The sequence below is a fragment of the Oncorhynchus kisutch genome, linkage group LG1 (genome assembly GCF_002021735.2).
Source record: "Oncorhynchus kisutch isolate 150728-3 linkage group LG1, Okis_V2, whole genome shotgun sequence".
Taxonomy (NCBI): Eukaryota; Metazoa; Chordata; class Actinopteri; order Salmoniformes; family Salmonidae; genus Oncorhynchus; species Oncorhynchus kisutch.
Window position 1 is genome coordinate 26,364,575 of NC_034174.2, and position 24,032 is coordinate 26,388,606.

At 42.1% G+C, this 24,032-nt stretch overlaps 1 protein-coding gene across 2 annotated transcripts in view; it reads left to right on the plus strand.

The window, feature by feature from the left end:
- Positions 1-24,032, plus strand: part of LOC109907514 (protein FAM107B) — a 46,682-nt gene that overhangs the window by 4,704 nt on the left and 17,946 nt on the right. The window contains exon 2 of one of the 2 annotated variants that reach the window (XM_020505552.2): positions 14,250-14,328. In XM_020505552.2, the coding sequence (XP_020361141.1) occupies positions 14,250-14,328 (79 nt within the window). Of the gene's footprint in view, positions 1-14,249; positions 14,329-15,189; positions 15,756-24,032 lie in introns of those variants that run through there. The other variant, XM_020505631.2, reaches the window with a different exon arrangement.

A 24,032-nucleotide genomic window follows, 5' to 3' on the forward strand; every position in this document is an offset into this window, starting at 1 on the left:
AAAGACTCTGAATACAAGGATTTGAACTGGAGCTTCACATTTACTCAAACGAGTTAGTACCAGAATAACATAGAACAACACTGCGCATGACCAAGGGTGCTCCATTCTTAAAGGGGACATCAGTAATTAACAGAACATAACAGAAAGTATTCTGAATCCCCAAACAGTTGACAGTCAATGCACAATTGAACTGGAGTACACAGGGTACAAAAGAAAACATTAACAACCTATTTTGAAATGTACTCAATACTCTCAATGTTATTTTCCATAAGTACCATTAGATCAGTTGCGGAGTTTATGTAAACAGTCACACCATTCTGATTGAGAGCTTTGGGAGTAAATCAGGGCATGGTTGAGGTGAGTCACGGTATGTTTAACATCTGTATTGATCTGGCTGTAGTGAGAAAGTAAGGGGTAGGTTATCGTAGGCAGATGGCTACACCGACTTAGGAAACATCCATTAGTTAAGTTTGGCACACCAGATATACTGCTTACGTATTACTCACACAGAGATGGTAATGACGCTAGGACTTCTGACTAAACCCCTCAAGACCAACAATAACCTCAGATTCTGTAATGCAACGGTTTACTGTAACACCATTCAATGTTCAAGACGCTCAGAAGACCAGGACAAATTCCATGCTTGAAAACCAACATGAGCTACAGTGGGGCAAAAAAGTATTTAGTCAGCCACCAATTGTGCAAGTTCTCCCACTTAAAACGATGAGAGAGGCCTGTAATGTTCATCATAGGTACACTTCAACTATGATAGGTCAATAACAACAGTTTATCTCAATACTTTGTTATATACCCTTTGTTGGCAATGACAGAGGTCAAACATTTTCTGTAAGTCTTCACAAGGTTTTCACCTACTGTTGCTGGTATTTTGGCCCATTCCTCCATGCAGATCTCCTCTAGAGCAGTGATGTTTTGGGGCTGTTGCTGGACAACACGGATTTTCAACTCCCTCCAAAGATTTTCTATGGGGTTGAGATCTGGAGACTGGCTAGGCCACTCCAGGACCTTGAAATGCTTCTTAGGAAGCCACTCCTTCGTTGCCCGGGCGGTGTGTTTGGGATCATTGTCATGCTGAAAGACCCAGCCACATTTCATCTTCAATGCCCTTGCTGATGGAAGGAGGTTTTCACTCAAAATCTCACGATACATGGCCTTTCCTTTACATGGATCAGTCGTCCTGGTCCCTTTGCAGAAAAACAGCCCCAAAGCATGATGTTTCCACCCCCATGCTTCACAGTAGGTATGGTGTTCTTTGGATGCAACTCAGCATTCTTTGTCCTCCAAACACGACGAGTTGAGTTTTTACCAAAAAGTTATATTTTGGTTTCATCTGACCATATGACATTCTCCCAATCTTCTTCTGGATCATCCAAATGCTCTCTAGCCAACTTCAGACGGGCCTGGACATGTACTGGTTTAAGCAGGGGGACACGTCTGGCACTGCAGGATTTGAGTCCCTGGCGGCGTAGTGTGTTACTTATGGTAGGCTTTGTTACTTTGGTCCCAGCTCTCTGCAGGTCATTCACTAGGTCCCCCCGTGTGGTTCTGGGATTTTTGCTCACCGTTCTTGTGATCATTTTGACCCCACGGGGTGAGATCTTGCGTGGAGCCCCAGATCGAGGGAGATTATCAGTGGTCTTGTATGTCTTCCATTTCCTAATAATTGCTCCCACTGTTGATTTCTTCAAACCAAGCTGCTTACCTATTGCAGATTCAGTCTTCCCAGCCTGGTGCAGGTCTACAATTTTGTTTCTGGTGTCCTTTGACAGCTCTTTGGTCTTGGCCATAGTGGAGTTTGGAGTGTGACTGTTTGAGGTTGTGGACAGGTGTCTTTTATACTGATAACAAGTTCAAACAGGTGCCAATAATACAGGTAACGAGTGGAGGACAGAGGAGCCTCTTAAAGGTCTGTGAGAGCCAGAAATGTTGCTTGTTTGTTGGTGACCAAATACTTATTTTCCACCATAATTTGCAAATAAATTCATAAAAATCCTACAATGTGATCTTCTGGATTTTTTTTCTAATTTTGTCTGTCATGGTTGAAGTGTACCTATGATGAAAATTACAGGCCTCTCTCATCTTTTTAAGTGGGAGAACTTGCAGAATTGGTGGCTGACTAAATACTTTTTTGCCCGACTGTATATGTTGAAAACTGAGACAGGAAACTAGTACTTACTACTTCAACTGAACACACGCCATTCTCAAGATTAAGGTTAAAGAGTAAGCCACACACTAACCTTTCCCTGACCCATGACCCTTTGTGATACAGTGAGAAAAACACATGAGAAGGCATGTGTGAGTTCAGCCCTCTTTAGGGCATGTAAAGTACACAGCCCCCTTGAGGGATTTGCACATGGTGTTGAGAGTGTCCTGTTGGATGTGTTGTGGTGAGGGAGGAAAGGGTTGAGAACACCTCAGACACAGCTTGCCCTGGCAGTGTCCGTAAGACTTCATTAAACAGGAGGAATTTAGGATCAGTCTCAGTGAGCTACAGAGATATCTGTGGATAATGGGTTTAAATATGTCCAAAACAGTAGGTTGTGTCCCTGTAAATTTCCTTATAAGGCAATTTGGAAAATATAATAATACACCAAGGTAGACACTTGTCAAAAGTGAATGAGGAGAATTGGAGGTATCTGCATCTGTTGCTGTTGTTAGGGGTCACGGAATGTTTAAAAAGGAAGGGTTGACCTTTGCCCTCTGGGTCCTGAAGTTTGACCAAATGCTTTTGATCCATGTTGAGTTCTAACCAACCCAGGGCATCCAATCACCAGTCACTCCCTCAACCATGATGCCAACAGTGCCTGGTACTGTATAAGACTCAAAGCAGGAGACTCATAGCCTTCATAATAATTACCACAGGGAGAGACAACAGAGAGAACCATACAATGTAGCTGAGAGTGACTGGACTGAACTGGGCTGAACAGCTTGTGCTGTATCTGTGCTTTGCCTTTATATCTTGTAAAGCTGCAGAGGGTAATGGAACAAAAACTAATCTAACTACTTCTTCAATAAACTATAATTACTGTTATTGTTATCAAGCAGACTGAAATCGTCCATTTCAGTCTGTTTTTGCAACAAACTAAATGGCACTCTGCCTTATGTTATGGTAACAGTAATCATTACTGTGCTGATTAAACATCTTTCACATGACATGAGAACATTACAATGACTGTCTGTCCTTGAGATCATTAGAGTCGTCTCGAATATGCACCAACAACAGGGGAGAATGATGTCTGTATCATGGCAATAGTGAAAAGATATAAAAAGTGTACACAAAGATTCCGATAGATGGGGTAAAGAGGTCAATGGAATACAGACCGTGGGGGAAAGAAGGACGCTAGATTGGTGCACATTCAACAAATCTGATCTAGCAAAGTATATAATTATCAAAGCCGTCATGATTGATGTATTGTAACAGGCCTACAATGTGGTTACTAAGTCCAATTTGGATATAGTTGTCTGTTTTCTATGCATAACATTTAGAAGTGCATGCTAAATACTAACTCTCGTTAGTGTAAGCTGGTAGCATCGCTAGCATACAGAAATCGGTGGTGGCAGTCAAAGTCATTTTTTAACTGCAAAGAAGTTGATTGGTGAAGATGACATGTGTTTAGGTTGACATCCATACAAGCATTATACTCAGATTGTTACCTCAGATTGTTATACCCAGATTGTGAAATACACATGTAAACAATAGCCTAAATGTGGGTTAATTTTGCTGGGGGGCAATGAGAAGATTTGGGATCTTTCTCCAACGGCATATCCCCCCCACACGTTTCCATGGCATTTCTATTGTTTGGGTCGAGTTCCATTGACCTATTTACCACATCTACTGTAAATCAAATTGAGCCCAACCCTGATGGACAGGCAATTGATAAGAGGCTGGCAGAGCAGCAAACCCAGACAGACGGCTATACCAGCCAGGCCAGGTCACTCACCTTTCACCTGTGGGTCACACTTTAATCCTAGATCATGCCAGGCTGAGGCTGGGGTCAGTGCAGCCTGTGATGGAACTACAACATGTCCTGTGTCATCCTCCTTGCTGTCAGACATCTGTACCTGGCATATGACCCAGTGTTGTAGTACTCGAGACCAGTCTCACTGAGACACTCAATACGGATGATCAAACTAGCATGGGCAATGATCACAAGCCAGTCATAACGTGGCTAATAGGCTAGCCTATCTATTTATGTAGCAAGCTAAAAACACGGAGACTAACGTTAGCTAGCTAGCTAGCTGTTAGGAGGATGTCATGCCATTGGAGGAGTGGGTGAGTGACTGACTTTTTCCCCTCATATCGTTTTCAGTGGCTAGACACAGCTAAAGATGCAGGTGTCATTTGTTTAGCTAACAAGAGCTTGAACGACTATTATCCAGTTAGCATATCTCTTGGGTTCGCAAATTCACTCTGGTTATCTACTCCAATCTCAGAGGACTTTCGTCGGAGTGTGCCAGAGAGCAGAGGAGCTGATGAATTTACAAACGTGCAAAACCCAGTTTAATATGACCTGTGTCAGTAAACGTAGGCAAAATAAGTAGTAGTTAGTCAAGAACTCTCTATAGAACATGTAAACAGACTAACCAGCTCTGCTAAGCGAGTAAAATGGGTAGTGAGGTCTCATTTGTGTCTGAAAGAAGCTATCTAGCAAGCTAGCCAACGTTAGCCAGTTAACTTGGGTGCTTGGTTGGGACAAGCATGCATTAGCAGACAAGCTGCAGAAGGACGGGGAGGCTACAATTCCCCATTGTTTATCAGTGCAAAATTGACAGCCAACTAGCTGAAAAAGTTTGAGTATTTATCTAATGTTCCTTTGTTAGATTTTAGCTCATCTTGCTTTAGCTAGCAGTAGTTGTTTAACTTGTTGTTGATGTGCATAACTGAGGGAGAGAGAGCCTACCTTTTCATAGTTGTTTCATCAATAGGACTGTAAAGATGACTTCCACATATAAGAGGACTTCCATGGTGTTTACATATATGCAGAAATCCATTCAGGTGACTTTTTTGGTGAATGCGTTCTAATGATCTAAAGTCGCACTGTTGCAACTGCTTGTAAACACACAGTCCAGTTCAAAGTGAATTATGGAAGGCCCAGTGGCAAATGGCTTGTTTGTATAAAGCCCTACTGTAGCTCTGATTGGCTATAGCGCACCGGTCTGTGTAAACTCCGGTTTTATTTCCTGCAGTGTATATTAATTGTCCAAAAGCACGGCCACTTTCCCACTCTATATTGCTATAGAATTTTCACAAATGCCTTAGTACAGGTTTTGCCCCAGGGGTACGCGCAATTCCGTTGGGGGTACGCCAACGGCATTTTCAAACAGTAGATTTATTTTTTCTAACAGGGCTATATGTTTGGGTGAGTTTTTTTTCTCACCTGAGTAGCATCGTTTCACTGCCAAAAATAAAATTAAACCATCTAGTGCTCAGCGAAATAACAACACAATGTAAAATATAGGTAACCTAGTCAAATCATTTACATCCAGTCACATTAACCGTTACTTTCTCATGGGAAACCTTCACTCTTGCGCGGGAAACCTTCACTCTTGCACAGACATTTAGAAACAAAACATGACAATTTGAAAAATAAGCCACGCAAGTTTTTTGAGCGAGAATAAAGATGACTTTCGAGTAGTAAGACATGTATAAAAGCAACAGATACCATTAATAAGAAGGGGCTAGAAGTGTCTTATATGGTGAGCTACCGTACGGCTAGGACAGGCAAGCCCCATACAATTGTGAATTACTTAATTCTTCCTGCTGCCATGGATATGGTGGATATGGGGGGACAATGGTGGGGGGAAAGGCAAAAAAACTATACAGACAGTTACTTCATCAAACAACACTGTTTTACGACGCATCAGTGACATGGCAGGAGATGTTTTGAAACAATTACTGCTTCGCATACAAGCCTGTGAATTATATGTGTTACAGCTGGATGAGTCAACAGACGTGGCGGGCCTGTCACAGCTCCTGGTATATGTCTGTTACTTTATGGGGGGTCAATTAAGGAAGAGGATATTCATGTACATGAGAGGATATTTTTAAAGTACTGTACAGCTTTGTGATGTCAAATGGACGGTCAATGGTGGTCTAGATGTGATGGTGTCTGTACTGATGGCGCAAAAGCCATGACAGGGAGACATCGTGGAGTGGTAACGTACGTGAAAGCAGTTGCTCCCGACACCACTTGGGTACACTGCAGCATCCACCGAGAGGCTCTTGGTGGCAAGTGAATGCCTAACAGCTTGAAAGATGTTTTGGACACTACAGTGAAAATGGTTAACTTTCTTAAAGCAAGGTCCCTGAACTCTCGTGTATTTTCTGCACTATGCAATGATATGGGCAGCGACCATGTAACGCTTTTGCAACATACAGAAATGTGCTGGTTATCAAGGGGCAAAGTATTGGCACGTTTTTTGAATTGAGAGACGAGCTTAAAGTTTTCTTTACTGACCGCTTGCATGATGACGAGTTTCTCACACGACTGGCCTATCTGGGTGATGTTTTTTCTTTCCTGAATGATCTGAATCGAGGATTGCAGGGACTCACCACAACTATATTCGATGTGCGGGACAAAATTGAGGCTATGATTAAGACGTTGGAGCTCTTCTCTGTCTGCATTAAACTTCTCTAGGATAGGGGGCAGCATTTGGAATTTTGGATGAAAAGCCAGCCCAAATTCAACTGCCTGCTACTCATCCCCAGAAGATAAGATATGCATATTATTAGTAGAAACTTGGAAAGTTTCGAAAACTGTTTGAATCATGTCTGTGAGTATAACAGAACTTATGTAGCAGGCGAAACCCCAAGGACAAACCATTCAGATTTTTGTTTTTGAGGTCACTCTCTTTTCAATAAGTTTTCATTGGGAATCCAGATTTCTAAGGGACTTGGTTGCAGTTCCTACCACTTCCACTGGATGTCACCAGTCCTTAGAAATTGGTTGAGGTTATTCCATTGTGTAATGAAGAAGTGCGGCCATCTTGAACGAGGGTCACTTCATGTGTACTGTTTGATAGAGGCGCATGACCAGAAAGCATGCGTCAGGTTGTTTTCTTCCTGTAACACAGATCATCCCGTCTTCAATTTTAGCGATTATTTACTTTAAAAAATACCTAAAGTTGTATTACAAAAGTATTTTGAAATGTTTTGGCAAAGTTTACAGGTGCTATCCTCAGATAATAGCATCGTTTGCTTTCGCCGAAAAGCCTTTTTGAAATCTGACATGTTGGCTGGATTCACAACACGTGTAACTTTAATGTGGTATCTTACATGTGTGATTTCATGAAAGATTTTTATAGGAATTTATTTGAATTTGGCGCTCTGCATGTTCTCTGGCTTTCGGCCAAGTGGGACTACCGTCCCACATCCCAGAGAGGTTTAACAAGGACAACACACAGGTCTTTCCATCATCGTATGATTTTTTTGTGTGCAAATGAACTCAAGATTACGGACAATGTCAAATGTGATATAGCGAAGCACCTGAGTAAGCTGGGCGTGCAATTATGTTGGTACATTCCCGAAACGGATGACACAAACAACTGGTTTCATTATCCCTTTCATGCCCTGCCTCCAGTCCACTTACCGATATCTGAACAAGAGAGCCTCATCGAAATTGCAACAAGCGGTTCAGTGAAAATTGTATTTAATCAGAGGACACTGCCATATTTCTGGATAGGGCTGCGCTCAGAGTTTCTTGCCTTGGCAAACCGTGTTAAGACACTGATACCCTTTGCAACCACGAACCTATGTGAGAGTGAATTCTCGGCCCTCACTAGCATGAAAACTAAATACAGGCACAAACTGTGTGTGGAAAGACTCTCTCCAATACAACCCAACATTGCAGAGTTATGCGCATCCTTTCAAGCATACCCTTCTCATTAACCTGTGGTGATTTATTCACCATTTTTGATGAACAAATATATACCTGTATGTAAGTTGGCTAAATAAAGAGCAAAATTATTGATTATTGTTATATTATTATTTGTGCCCTGGTCCTATAAGAACTCTTTGTCATTTCCCACGACCGGGTTGTAACAAAAATCTCACACATTCTTATGTTTAATAAATATATTGTATAGTGTGTGTGTGGCAGGCTTACAATGGTGGCAAAAAAACAACATTTGAGAGTGCGCTGACCCTGGTACTAGAGGGGTACGCAGCTGGAGGTTGAATGTTTGAAGGGGTACAGGACTATAAAAAGTTTAGGAACCACTGCCTTAGTATACATAATTCCCAAACATTCTAAGAATTTATGAAATCTTGAAAATGACCATATGTGACCAAGCTCCTCGATTTGGTCTCATCTAGAAAAATTTGAAATGTATTTTTTTTTTTACATTGGATAAAAGTAGAGAGTTGGGGCTAGAAAATGTTATGTCATAACTACACTTTTCAGAAAATGCTCTTTGAATGTAATGATACACCTACTGGAGAGCTCTTCTTTGTCTACATCCATTCAGCATCGTTCACATCCTCTTAAGCCTTAGCCCCACCAATCTCTTTAAAGATTCACATTAGGCCATGTGGTAAACACACGCTACATGAAGTTTACTTGTCACATGCACAGGATACAGAAGGTATAAACAGTACACTGAAATGGTTAATTGCATAGTAGCAATATCAAAAACAGAAAGTGTCCAGATAAAAATATTTTATAATTATTATATGAGGCTTACCCTACACACGTCTCTAAATTGATGGGATGTGTGAAGGAAATGCTATAACCATCCCCCAGCCACATCTAGCTGTGTATGAGTCACTATTGTCTAGACATTTACGTTCAAATGCCGCTCCTGTAGAGTAGTGATGTGCAACATACGCCTAGTTTCCTGAAACCAGTCACATGTTAGTGGTCGGTTGTCAGAAAATGTTTTAAAAAGTGTCATATTCTTCCCAGTGGTGTAAATGAAAAGATTTTAATGAGATTTCAAGTTGCTAAAATGCTGTCAGTTCCACTTTAAATGCTACAATGTTTCACGCACATAAGTTATTTTCAAAGACATGGCGAACAACAGTAAGCACGCTGCAATAAAAAACACAGTTTCACCCATCAGATGTCGATCATTTGAAACATAACTTCTTGTTGAAAGTTATTCTTGCAAAGCCAGTTGCTAACACATTTGCAACAATATCCTCTTTGATAACACCTGCTGCAGCCGCTGCAAACTAGCCAACAACAAAAGCTAGCTAGAAGTTCCCATATGTTTTTGTAAAAGCAATCCCACCCATTAAGTCAAAATGTGATAGGTTGATTCCACTGTCACTCCAAAATGTTGCCCTAATATAGTTGAATGGCAGATGTCTTTATATAGCTAGCCAATGGCTGACATTGCTAGCTCTATTTATCTCCCCAGAGACCAGCAAAGAAAAATCCTGATTGGATATTGTTTTCTATTCAGTGTTAACCCTTTTCTTTCCAACAAAAACTGAACAGATTAAATCAGATCATTGAAAAATAATAATATAATTATAATAATTATTGTAGAAATCCTTAACCCTTCTCTGAAGGTGTAGTAGGCCCATTGTTCCCCACTGTGTTTGGGTTAGTAATCATTTGTAGACTCGCTCTATTTTCCCTCAACATACATTTTTTCACTATTCTGAATGTCTGAAGAATCCATACATTGTTCTGAAATATGAACACATAAATATTGGACATGTTGAACTCTGTTATGGTGGTGATTTGACAAAATTACAGTCATGGTCTTGAATTGAACTCTCATTTTTCTGGTCTCTGTCTTGCCTTGGTCTCGAACCCCTTGTCCCCCTCCTGGTCTCGGTCTTGAATTGGTCTTGCTTTAGGTGGTCTCGAACACAACACTGATGTGACCTACAGGGGCCCAGCTGCGATTTATAGGACCAGATGGTGTTTGTGTTTACCTGCATGGCCCTCTCCTCATAACAAGCTCTTCTGGCTCCACCATATAGGACATTATACTGAAAACAGTTCAAATCCCTCAGAGATCTGTTTATTCACTGAAGCATATGGTTAGTGCCCGACAATTACATGACCTGAAATGGTACTGTAGCTGTAATGAGCTTAGTTATCTTTAGCGTGCCTTGCTCTGAAGTTAATTACTGCCACCACGATCTGTAGAGAGCAGAGAAGTATACCTGTTTCTCCACTAGGTGGCAGACTCAACTCAATCTGATCATGTAAGAATCTGAATCAGTACCATTGGGTTTATTGTGTGTTGTTGTTGAGTGTCTGTGCGTGTGCGTGTGCGTGTGCGTGTGTGTGTATCGTGCATGTTAAAGCCTGTTGCAGGAAAGGGAACGCTTTGTAGTTTACAAGGCCTCCCAGATCTGAACGTTACATCTTAAAACCATCTGTAAAACATTGTGTCCTGTCTAAGTGCATTACTTTTCCTTCCTGGAGGGTAGCTGGAATAGTGGAACATGGTTCATGTTGAGCTGCGATGACCTGTGGTGCAGAATCTGCCTTCCTGAGATTAAAGACAGGGGGAGGTGAGAGTGACTAATGTACTGGCCTGAGGTGGGCACTGTCCCTAAGAACTGATCTTGGATCCGCTTCATGGCATGGTTCCCATCTTTGTTGTGCTGTGACCATCGAAGGCTGGGATTCAATCCGACCGGCAGTAGATCTGGGGCAGCAGGTAGCCTAGTGGTTAGAGAGTTGGGCCAGTAACTGAAAGGTTGCTAGATTGAATCCCTGAGCTGACAAGTAAAAATCTGTTGTTCTGCCCCTGATCAAGGCAGTTAACCCACTGTTCCTAGGCAGTTATTGTAAATAAGAATTTGTTCTTAACTGACTTGCCTAGTTAAATAAAAAATACAAAATAAAAAATACATATCTGCGTTACAGCACACTTGGCATTTAACGGTCATTTCCAATTGAGCCGACATATGTAGCATTTAATGTGATTGCAGTCTCCGTGAATGTGGGAACATTGTCTTATAGACTTATTTAGGAAAAGATAAGGACAGAGAGGGGCATGGAAAAGTTTATTTAGTAGCACAGACACATGCTGGTGACAGGCCCTTCAGCAGTGTACAACATGGTCAGTGTTTCAGTTTGCCCACTGATTACTCCAGTTAGGATTTGGAAAAGCTATGTTAGTTCCTTGGTAAGTCAGGATCTACATGAGGTTTGTTTTGGGTTGCTAACTGAGTCTCTATTTACAGGGTCCTGACTGTTTTTGTTTAATGAAAACTTGGGGTGGGATTCAAACCGATCGTGCTTTGCACCTTTTAAATAAACAATGCATTTTTTATGGTGAGCGGCCTTTTCCTTTTCAATGTCTTACTACAGGTGTCAGGTTCTAAATCTGCATTTTGGAGAGTATGTCAAGCCAACAATCTCTGGGGCAGTAGTTCCCTCTGTCTCATCTAATGGTAGTGTCCTGAATGCCACTGACAAGCTCTCTGCTTTTACTGCTCTTTCATCTCACTAGGAGAGCACTACGTTAAGGGGCTCATATGACTCAGGGGGGCGTAAAACAAAAACGGTTGGTGAAGGCTGTCGCCGACATCTGTCTGTTTGCTCTGACCTCTGCTGCTAAAAAAATACATTGAAACCTAAAGAATATTTCAGTGAGTGTGGGTTTTACTTTCTCATTGGGGACAATAAAACGTAAAAATCCCTTATGTAGGGAACACAGTGTACTGTACTGAGGCAGTGTCAGCTACAAGACTTGATTTTGTAATTAGAGAAATATATATTTAAATGTATTTATTTATATCCAGGGTTGAAATTACTCGTGTTGACACAGTGTCCAATATTCAAATATTCAGTAAGACTCTATTCAAAGGGATAATCCAAACATAATCATAACTTTGTAATTATCATGATATACTCACATTTTGTGTGGGTGCATGTGTGCCTGCATACATGTTTGCGAATGTGTAACTGAGTGCTTAACTGGGTGTGAGCGGGTAATCAGGCAATATCAAGGTTATGGTTAAGGTGCGGGTTCAAGTTAGAGTTAGTAGTTGGAAGGTGCATTGCTTGTGTACTTTTCTAGCAACCCTACTCTCCTGTCCACGGCCTCTGCTAACAGCCTGTGTCGTCTGGGTAACCTGACTACCCTGAGGGGTGAAACCAGAGCACCAGATCACCGGATCAGGGTCCAAATTGATTTGACAAAAAAAGGTCAAACCTCTTTGTCTCACCCCTTATTATAGGGTTAGAGGTATAGAATCACTTTCTGAGTCTGCTTAATAAAACATGAGGGAAATCAAACAGGACTCTGATTGGAAAGGTCAAATGACCACTAATGGTAATGAGACACTGGGCCAGGGAAAAACACAACACAACAAACACATTCTAGACCCAGGTCAGCCAGCCTGCACAGTAGGGACTTGGTCCAGTGCTTCCAGAACGGATTTAGACCAGGAATCCTCCAACTGGGATTTCTGGAAAGTTAGCAGAATTTTGCAGCCCTACTGAGACCTGTTTGGATTTAAATGTCCACTTACAGAAGCAAGCCACGAACCAGACCTGTTTGGATTTGATTGTCCACTTACAGAGGCAAGCCTTGAACCAGACCTGTTTTGGATTTGATTGTCCACTTGCAGAGGCAAGCCACGAACCTTGATACACACTCCTGGGGCAGGAAAATTAAGAGGATAAAGTTATGGACACTCATAATCACCGAGATCAATACGGAGCTTACTGTTCTTTATTCACACGGCTCATAGACGTTGTGAGGTGACTCATCAATGAGAGAGGGGTTTATGCAGTGTGGCTGTAAATATGGAGTTTTTATTCCCTCTAAGCTCATTTAAAACTTGACTCAAGTGTTATTAGAACAGGCTTTGCTTCTTATATCTTCTTAGTGAGCCCCTGGTAATCATAATACTGCTTAGAGCAACTATGTTGTACTTTAAAACAACGAGAGAGAGCATGAATATTAGGATCGTGTAGAAAAAATGTGTTGTAGAAAAAATCAATTATTTCCATTATTACTATTGCATTTTACACAACATAAATGTATTCCATTTACCAATTTAAAAAACTAGTCTCTAGACATTATCATGACTGAAGCCTCTATTTTGATCATGTTAGAAAAAATAACATGCATAATAGTACATGATACAATCAACAGAGTTTAGGTATTTTCCATGTGAGGTCATCTATTATTCATGTTTGTTGCTGTTTGTCATATTTACAGAACATTTTTAGAGTACATGAAGAACACCCTGTCCCAACACAGTGACAGAGACACATTTAGGAGAAAGAGATCATTCATTAAAACACTGCCCTCCCCAAACCTCCATTCCCCCAAACTCTCCATTTCCATGCACGACACAGAATTGACCCTATACCCCACCAGTGGATTAACAGAAATGCCCCCACCCCCAGTAATGCCAGGGAGGTAGGGGATGGGGGGGACTCAAGACAGTAAGGGCCTTGTCACCAAACCAAGCCTGAGAAAGCCTCTCCTAGCAACCGTAGACGGCAACACAATATCCTTTCACACAGCCGAGAGGGCGTCCAAAAGGACCTTTGAATGGAGCTCAGCTCACCCCTGTGAAGAGGCTGTGCTGCAAGGCTTCAGTATGGACAACCAGGCCTCTGGGGCCCTGTCAGAGAGAGAGGGATAAGGAGGATGGGAGGGGAGGGAGAGAGATGGAGGGAGGGGGAGGGAGGGAGAGAGAGAGAGAGAGAGAGAAAGAGAGCGAGAGCGAGAGGGAGGAGAATGATGAACAGGAAGGGATGTGGGGAGCAGAAGGAAAGGGGGAGGAGCAGTAACAGAAGGGGTGTAGAGGTATGGGGAAGAGGAGGGATACAGGTGAGGAGGAGAAGGGAGAGAGGATGGAGGAGGAGGATGAACAGGAAGGGATGTGGGGAGCAGAAGGAAAGGGGGAGGAGCAGTAACAGAAGGGGTGTAGAGGTATGAGGAAGAGGAGGGATACAGGTGAGGAGGAGAAGGGAGAGAGGATGGAGGAGGATGATGAGAGGAATGGATAGAAGTAAAAGGATTAAGAGGAGTAGAAGTGAGAGAGATGGAGGAAGAATGGAAGGGTGAGAGGGCCAGTTTAATGCCTGCTGTCACTGTGTGCCAGTGGCCTTTAGCTGTTTATAGCCCCCAAACCGGTAATGTCCATTTAAAATCAATGAGGAGACACTAATGACATCACAAGCATGCTGGGCGGATGTGAGAAATGGCAATTATCAGGGTCTGATGTATCGTCTGAACCCATTTCTATTTCTTTCCCATCCCACCCATCTCTCTCTATTCTTCTTTCCCTCTCTCTACAGAAGACGTATAACATCAACCAACAGCAGCAGCAGCAGCAGCAGCAGTGTGTGAAAAACGGAAAGCACAGGAATGGCAGAGGTACGTCTGGCCCTCTCCGGTTACTGTCTCATGGAACAATAACATGCCTGGGAAGTAAACCCAAGCAACTCTGAGTTACCATCTTGTGTTATCACTACCTCTCATTGTACACAGCGGAGTAATGGACCTGGCCCTCCAATCACTGTGACCATACCAGCCAGGTAGAGGTACTTCCGCACACTTGGCACGTTTGGCTGTCCACTGGTCTGGTTACACTGTTTGTGTTATGTATAAAAAAACGTTTTTTAAAGGGCTCAAAGCAACCAGTAAGAACCTTAAGAGTCTTAAAAGAGTCTTACAATTTAGTGCCTGTGCTAACATGATAAACTCTGATTACGTTGATTTTGTGAAAGGGATTTTGTGGAACTCGACATAAACTAAAGTGTCCAACTTTGAGATCAACATGTCTTGGAGAGTTTTCATCAGAGTGCTGAAGAGATTTACATTTCTTCCTAATCCCATGTCTTACTTTGTTGACAAATTTTGGATATTTTTTATCAAAAGCATTATTTATAACTAACAAATAAGTCAGTGAACACCTTGTCACTCAGTTATTTTCTATAGTGGTAAGTGCACCTCTCTTTGTCAGGAAAAAAATATCCCATTGATACTGACATCCCTCATAATCTCTATCTAGCTAACACTGTATACATTCTACATCCCCTTAAAGCAGAGGCATTGGGAAAGCCATGTGTAGATGAACAGCCCAGTGTGCTCTCTCCCAGTACTGCCAGCCTGGCTACTGTACTACACTGCTGAGTATGAAAGCACCCAGATGATTTATGGTTAATATGAGCATTAGGCGAGAGAGCTTAAGCCTTCTGCTAATCCTACCAGCTACAGACCACTGAGGATCAGAGAGAGGGAGAGAGAGAGGAGTGAGAGTGTGAGTGAGAAAGAGGGGATAGAGTGGAAGATTGAGAGAGAAAAGAGAGGGAAGGAAAAAATAAAGAAAGAAAGAAAGAATGGAGGAGAGAACTAGAGAGATTGAGAGTAGGGGAGAGAGGGAAAGTGAGAGCATAGAGAAAAAGACAAAAGAAAAAGAGGGAGAGAGAGTATCTAACAGCAGGCTAGAGACAGAGGGGAGAGGCAATAGATAGAGTAATAATATTAGAGAGAGAGAGAGAGAGTGAGAGAGAGAGAGAGAGAGAGAGAGAGAGAGAGAGAGAGAGAGAGAGTGCGAGGGGTGTGAGAGAGGGAGGGGCGGGCAGTGGAATGCCTGGGGGTCATGTGACTGTTTACTCTAGCCTGGGCAGAGAAGCATGCTTAAAGGAGTGCTGAAGCAGGACACACACAGATACACCCGGACACAGAGAGAGGGAGACAGACAGACACCAAGAGAGGCATGGCACAGAGAGTCACCCACAGTCACAGCCTGTTCCCTTCTGGCCAGGCTGAGAGGACCAGGGACGTACTGGTCAAGTCAGGTAAGACCCATGCAGAGCTGTGCTCCACTCTGTCACTATGACAGAACAGCAGGGCTGACACAGAGGCTTCAGCAGAAGCCAGATTTCGCAGGACAGTGTTTAATATGTTATAGGCTCTGTTTATTTATGGAAAAGGGACATTTTGCAAGTAGAGAGAAGGTGAGGGAACAGGAGGGAACTTTGTAGATACTAGATGTTGTTATCTGCTACAATTGTCTCTACTTATGGGGGAGAAGGTATTTTAGACAAATTTAGGAGGGCTCATTGTTTGGGCCTGGAACAGACAAACATGAACTGAAATGTACTGAACATATATGTGTACTTGAGACACAGAGAGTATCAGGGGGCGGCAGGGTAGCCTAGTGGTTAGAGCATTGGGCTAGTAACCAGAAGGTTGCAAGCTCAAATCCCTGAGCTGACAAGGTACAAATCTGTTGTTCTGCCCCTGAACAGGCAGTTAACCCACTGTTCCTAGGCCGTCATTGAAAATAAGAATTTGTTCTTTAACTGACTTGACTAGTTAAATAAAGGTAGAAAAAAAAAAGATCAGTTTCATAGAAAAATCCGCTGAGGACAGGTAGCTATGTCTTTAACTTATGCATTGATACAGCAGCACAGATTGTCATGTTAACAGTTTGGGAACGATGTGCTGGACACACCAAGGTATCACCAGGCACAATGACATCACATAGCAAGAATAATTCAGATAATGTAATTATAATGCTTAAACAGGCTTTGCTTGTTTTGTACTCTTGAGTCGTGGGACATTACATGTTCTTTGTGTAGAAGAGCCATCTGTCCTTCAATTGGACAATACAGGACCACTTACAGTTGAAGCCAAATACATTTAAACTCAGTTTTTCACAATTCCTGACATTTAATCATAGTAAACAATTCCCTGTCTTAGGTCAGTTAGGATCACCACTTTATTTAAGAATGTGAAATGTCACTGTAATAGTAGAGAGAATGATTTATTTCAGCTTTTATTTCTTTCATCACATTCCCAGTGGGTCAGACGTTTACATACACTCAATTAGTATTTGGTAGCATTGCCTTTAAATTGTTTAACTTGGGTCAAACGTTTCGGGTAGCCTTCCACAAGCTTCCCACAATAACTTGGGTGAATTCTGGCCCATTCCTCCTAACAGAGCTGGTATAACTGAGTCAGGTTTGTTGTCTTCTTGCTAGCACACGCTTTTTCAGTTCTGCCCACACATTTTATATGGGATTGAGGTCAGGGCTTTGTGATGGCCACTCCAATACCTTGACTTTGTTGCCCTTAAGCCATTTGCCACAAACTTTGGAAGTATGCTTGGGGTCATTGTCCATTTGGAAGACCCATTTGGGACCAAGCTTTAACTTCCTGACTGATGTCAGGGGTGGCATGGTAGCTTAGTGGTTAGAGCATTAGACTAGTAACTGAAAGGTTGCAAGATCAAATCCCCAAGCTGACAAGGTAAAAATCTGTTGTTCTACCCCTGAACAAGACAGTTAGCACACTGTTCCTAGGCTGTCATTGAAAATAAGAATGTGTTCTTTAACTGAGTTGCCCAGTTAAATAAAGAAAAATGTCTTGAGATGTTGCTTCAATATAGCCTCATGATGCGATCTATTTTGTGAAGTGCACCAGTCCCTCCTGCAGCAAAGCACCCCCACAACATGATGCTGCCACCCCCGTGTTTCACGGTTGGGATGGTATTCTTCGGCTTGCAAGCCTCCCCCTTTTTCCTCCAAACATAACGATTGTCATTATGGCCAAACACTTCTATTTTTGTTTCATTAGACCAGAGGACAATTCTCCAAAAAGTACGATCTTTGTCCCCATGTGCAGTTACAGACCTTTGTCTGTCTTTTTTATGGCGGTTTTGGAGCAGTGGCTTCTTCCTTGCTAAGCTGCCTTTCAGGTTATGTCGGTATAGGATTCATTTTTACTGTGGATATAGATACTTTTGTACCCGTTTCCTCCAGCATCTTCACAAGGTCCTTTGCTGTTGTTCTGGGATTGATTTGCACTTTGCACCAAAGTACATTCATCTCTAGGAAATAGAATGCGTCTCCTTCCTGAGCGGTATTTTTTATTTTATTTTACCTTTATTTAACTAGGCAAGTCAGTTAAGAACCAATTCTTATTTTCAATTATGGCCTAGGAACAGTGGGTTAACTGCCTGTTCAGGGGCAGAATGACAGATTTGTACCTTGTCAGCTCGGTATGATAGCTGCGTGGTCCCATTGTGTTTATACTTGCGTACTATTGTCTGTACAGATAAACGTGGTACCTTCAGATGTTTGGAAATTGCTCCCAAGGATGAACCAGACTTGTGGAGGTCAAAAAAAAAAAACTGAGATCTTGGCTGATTTCTTTTGATTTTACCATGATGTCAATCAAAGAGGCACTTATTTTGAAGGTATGCCTTGAAATACATCCACAGGTACACCTCCAATTGACTCAAAAGATGTCAATTAGCTTATCAGAAGCTTCTAAAGCCATGATATTATGTTCTGGAATTTTCCAAGATGTTTAAAGGCACAGTCAACTTAATGTGTGTAAACGTCTGACCCACTGGAATTGTGATACAGTGAATTATAAGTGAAATAATTTGTCTGTAAACAATTGTTGGGAAAAATACTTGTGTATGCACAAAGTAGATGTCCTAACACTTCTCAAAACTGTAGTTTGTTAACAAGACATTTGTGGAGTGGTTGAAAAACAAGTTTTATTGACTCCAACCTAAGTTTATGTAGATTTCCGACTTCAACTGTATGTGCATTTTAAACTGATCAATGGCAGCTCTGTTGTCATATGTCTCAAACCTATTGAGCCACATTTCGCAAATGATGTGTGTTCACTTGCAGTATCTGGATGTCTTGTTTATTTAAATAGTATAACACCGGGTTCACCTCTGTGGTATGACTGAGTTGTGATCAAGTCAAATAAACTGTGCTGCCTGCCGGACATGTTTGAACAGTTATTAGGAGATTGTGACTGACTGTCCTGAGCACAGAAACAGTAAAATACTGTACTTAAACAAGCACACCATGTACTGGGGTCCCGTATTCAAGCAGCATGTCTGTACTGTTCTGTCTGTATAACTGATTCATTCAATTCCATGAAGTTTACTGTATGTTCTGTATGATTCTGATGGCATGTCTGGTTAGTGGCCTAACGTGCGTCCTCGTTGGCTTCTGCTGTTATGTTAGACCCTTGCCTATTTGAATGATAATGACTTCATGGAGCCTCAGTCTGAATTTCATGGTGTGTCAACAATCTGTATTCACAGTGTATTCTGGGAAAACAACTCCCCCGCCCTGTCCCTTGGGAGACTGGGTGCTTTGGTCATCTTAGGGGCTAAGCCTGTGTTGCCACGACGACAACCAGTGTTCTGTTTGTATACAATCTGAGAACCCTTTCACTCTCAGATTTTTCCTCCCAAGGTGCATAGCGTCATAAAATGAGACAGGAATTAAATAATTTCCCTACCCATCTGAATTCACCTTTTGGGGTAGCAGTGAAGTAAATATCACATAACAAATGCGAATGTGTTTTGGCAAAAGTCAAAAGGAAATAGTTGGTTGACAGACACAGCTATTTCACCATAATTTCCCATACTCATTTATAATCAAACAATGTGTAGCCTGCTTTGACTCCAATAACCACTTACTAAGAATATGCAAACAGAACCTAATAGTGACATTATAAAGCATTTCAAAGAACAAACAGCGACTCAAATGGCATTTTACCTTAAAATGGTTTACTGCAAAGATTGTGGGATAATGAAAATTGAAAAGGCTCCTGTTTCTCTAGCCACTCTGCTGTAGCCTGAGCCTCATCCCCTATCATAGACACCGAGATGAAAATATGATTTGCCATACTCCTCCAGGGTTAAAAGAGATCCATCTAAATGCATTGTGCCAATGTAACTGGATGATGGACTCAGTGCAAACAGATATTACTAATTTACCCAGGGTGCACTGAGATGACATCTAGCATGTCCTAAATGTCAAATCAATACAACCACAGCCAGGATTATATGACTCAAGAACTACCGAATTATCGTACATGTCTGTCTCTTATGTGACTAGGGTTGCAAAGGGAGTGTATTTTACTGGAAATAAGCTTTTTAAATTTACCAGTAAACTACCAGAAATGTGTAAATGTTCAAGTATTTTATGAAATCTATCACATCTAGTGGCCCTTTTGGGAACTTCAGATTTTTACAGTTGTTAGTAATTATCTTTGGTCCTCTACGAAATAATTCAATAAGATTAGAAAAAAACTAATAGAATTACAAAGCTGTAAAACATTATCCTAAATATAAACCATGAACTTAGTGAATACCATTGGTATTTAATATGAGTCTTTCAGCATGAAATATTAAAAATGTACACAATTGTATTTATTTTTTGTAAGGACAGATGCTGGGAGACAAGAAGCAAGTACAGGGAGGGGACGTTTAATAAATAACCGACATGAAACAAACAAGGACAGCATCTTGACTGGAAGCATAACGACAATAATGCTGACACGGGGAACAAACTGAGGAACAGACAGATATAGGAGGGGCAAAGTAATGGAGTCCAGGTGAGTCCAAAGATGTGCTGGTGTGCGTAATAATGGTGTCGTGTCTTCACAATCATTAACTGAAGACTTTTAGTTTTTTTATCAAAGATTCTCTGTAATTAGCATTTCGTGATTAACTAATCAGGCAAATGTAAATAACTAGGAACGTCATGACAATGGGCAGCCTAGTGCCCTCGAGCGCCAGGGAGGGGGAGGAGGAGCAGGCATGACAGTACCCCGCCGCTAGTGGCGCCACCCTGGGTGAGCCTGATGGGCTTGCCGAGACATGAGAGTTGGCTGAGGCGTGGATGCCCGACGAGCCGGCTGAGGCGTGGGAGCCCGATGAGTCGGCTGAGATATCGTGTGTGACTAAATAGTTAAAGATCATTACTATAGCTCCTCTCTTGGGCCAAAGAGTTTAATTTTGTAAATGCCGGATCTCTATGGCAAGATACATCATTCACTCAAGTTTAGTAAAAATCGGCCCAATACTGTCTGAGATATCGCGCGTTACTAACGAAAAAATGTATGAACGAATGGACGGAGACAGATTTTAAAGTTATTCAAGTATGAATTACCAAATTTACGATAGATTGTCATCGATTGTCATCAATTACCAAAATGACTGAAGAGTCCGGTAACATTGGTAAACTACAGGTAGCTTTGCAACTCTATATGTGACACTGCACGTCTGTCTTGATCTTTTGAGGGAGTCTTGTCTATTTTTATGAAGGATAAGCAAACATTCCACACAGAACTTTGTGGACTTACATTGCATAACAAATGATACAACTGGCCTTCCTTTTATGTTTGTTGCCAGCCTGGTCTCATAGACTAGTCGTAACATAGTAAATGTAAATCCGGGATACTCAAATTAGTATGATATGTAACGTTGATATGGTTACATAAGACAGATGGTTACTTAAGTCAAAAACTGAAGTTGGGTGAGAGTATAAAGCGAATGTCTAGCAACCCGAAGGTTGGGAGTTTGAATCTCATCACGGACAACGTTAGCATTTTAGCAACTTTTGCATTTTAACACCTTAGGGTTAGGGTTAGGAAGCACCAGTGACTTGGTCAATAAATAAGTGGTCAGATGCTAATATACAGGACTGTTTTGCTAGCACAGACTGGAATATGTTACGGAATTCTTCCGATGGCATTGATTACACCACATCAGTCACTGGCTTCATAAATAAGTGCATCGATGATGTCGTCCCCACAGTGACTGTATGTACATACCCCAACTAGAAGCCATGGACTACAGGCAACTTCCACCCCTAGCTAAAGGGTAGCGCTGCCGATTTCAAGGAGCGTGACTCAAGCAGTTTGAAAGAAACCCCGCTACGCCATCCGACGAACCATCAATACAGGACTAAGATTGAATCGTACTACACCGGCTCCAACGCTCGTCGGATTTTATTTTTTATTTTTTATTTCACCTTTATTTAACCAGGTAGGCTAGTTGAGAACAAGTTCTCATTTGCAACTGCGACCTGGCCAAGATAAAGCATAGCAGTTCGACACATACAACAACAGAGTTACACATGGAACGAACAAAACATACAGTCAATAATACAGTAGAAAAAATATACAGTGAGAGCAAATAAGGTCAAATAAGTGAGTTAAGGCAATAAATAGGCCATGGTGGCGAAGTAATTACAATATGGCAATTAAAACTGGAATGGTAGATGTGCAAAAGATGGATGTTCAAGAAGAGATACTGTGGTGCAAAAGGAACAAAATAAATAAATACAGTATGGGAATGAGGTAGATAGATGGGCTGTATATAGATGGGCTGTATATAGATGGGCTATGAACAGGTGCAGTGATCTGTGAGCTGCTCTGACAGCTGGTTCTTAAAGCTAGTGAGGGCGATGGGAATCTCCAGCTTCAGTGATTTTTGCAGTTCATTCCGGTTAGTGGCAGCAGAGAACTGGAACAAAAGACGACCAAAGGAGGAATTGGCTTTGGGGGTGACCAGTGAGATATACCTGCTGGAATGCGTGCTACGAGTGGGTGCTGCTATGGTGACCAGCGAGCTGAGATAGGGCGGGGCTTTACCTAGCAGAGATTTGTAGATAACCTGTAGCCAGTGGGTTTGGCGACGAGTATGAAACAAGGGCCAGCCAACGAGAGCATACAGGTCGCAGTAGTGGGTAGTATATGGGGCTTTGGTGACAATACGGATGGCACTGTGATAGACTACATCCAGTAGTGTTGGAGGCTATTTTATAGATGACATCGCCAAAGTCAAGGATCGGTAGGATGGTCAGTTTTACGAGGGTATGTTTGGCAGCATGAGTGAAGGAAGCTTTGTTGTGAAATAGGAAGCCGATTCTAGATAAAATTTTTGATTGGAGATGCTTAATGTGAGTCTGGAAGGAGAGTTTACAGTCTATGCAGACACCTAGGTATTTGTAGTTATCCACGTATTCTAAGTCAGAGCCGTCCAGAGTAGTGATGCTGGATGGGCGGGCAGGTGCGGGCCATGATCGGTTGAATAGCATGCATTTAGTTTTATTTGCGTTTAAGAGCAGTTGGAGGCCACGGAAGGAGAGTTGTATGGCATTGAAGCTCGTCTGGAGGTTAGTTAACACAGTGTCCAAAGAAGGGCCAGAAGTATACAGAATGGTGTCATCTGCGTAGAGGTGGATCAGAGAATCACCAGCAGCAAGAGCAACATAATTGATATACAGTATACAGAGAAAAGAGTCGGCCAGAGAATTGAACCCTGTGGCACACCCATAGAGACTGCCAGAGGTCCGGACAACAGGTCCTCCAATTTGACACACTGAACTCTATCTGAGAAGTAGTTGGTGAACCAGGCAAGGCAATAATTTGAGAAACCAAGGCTGTTGAGTCTGCCGATAAGAATGCGGTGATTGACAGAGTCGAAAGCCTTGGCCATGTCGATGAAGACGGCTGCACAGTACTGTACTCTTTTATTGATGGCGGTAATGATATCATTTAGGACCCTGAGCGTGGCTGAGGTGCACCCTTGACCAGCTCGGAAACCAGATTGCATTGTGGAGAAGGTACGGTGGGATTCGAAATGGTCTGTGATCTGTTTGTTAACTTGGCTTAAGAATATTTTAGAAAGTCAGAGCAGGATGAATATAGGTCTGTAACAGTTTGAAGAGGGGGGTGACAGCGGTAGCATTCCAATCTTCGGGGATCTCAGACAATATGAAAGAGAGGTTGAACAGGCTAGTAATAGGGGTTTCAACAATTTTGCCGGATAATTTTAGAAAGACAGGGTCCAGTTTGTCTAGCCCAGCTGATTTGTAGGGATCCAGATTTTGCAGCTCTTTCAGAACATCAGATGTCTGGATTTGGGTGAAGGAGAAGCGAAAGGGCCTTGGGCATGTTGCTGCAGGGGGTGCAGAGCAGTTAGCCGGGGTAGGGGTAGCCAAGTGGAAAGCATGGCCAGCCCTAAAAAATGCTTATTGAATTGATTGATTATCGTAGATTTATCGGTGGTGACAGTGTTTCCTGGCCTCAGTGCTGTGGGCAGCTGGGAGGAGGTGCTCTTATTCTCCACAGACTTTACAGTGTACCAAAACCTTTTGGAATTAGTGCTACAGGATGCACATTTCTGTTTGAAAAAGCTAGCCTTAGCTTTCCTAACTGACTATGTATATTGGCTCCTGACTTCCCTGAAAAGTTGCATATCGCAGGGGCTATTTGATGCTTATGCAGAATGCCACAGAATGTTT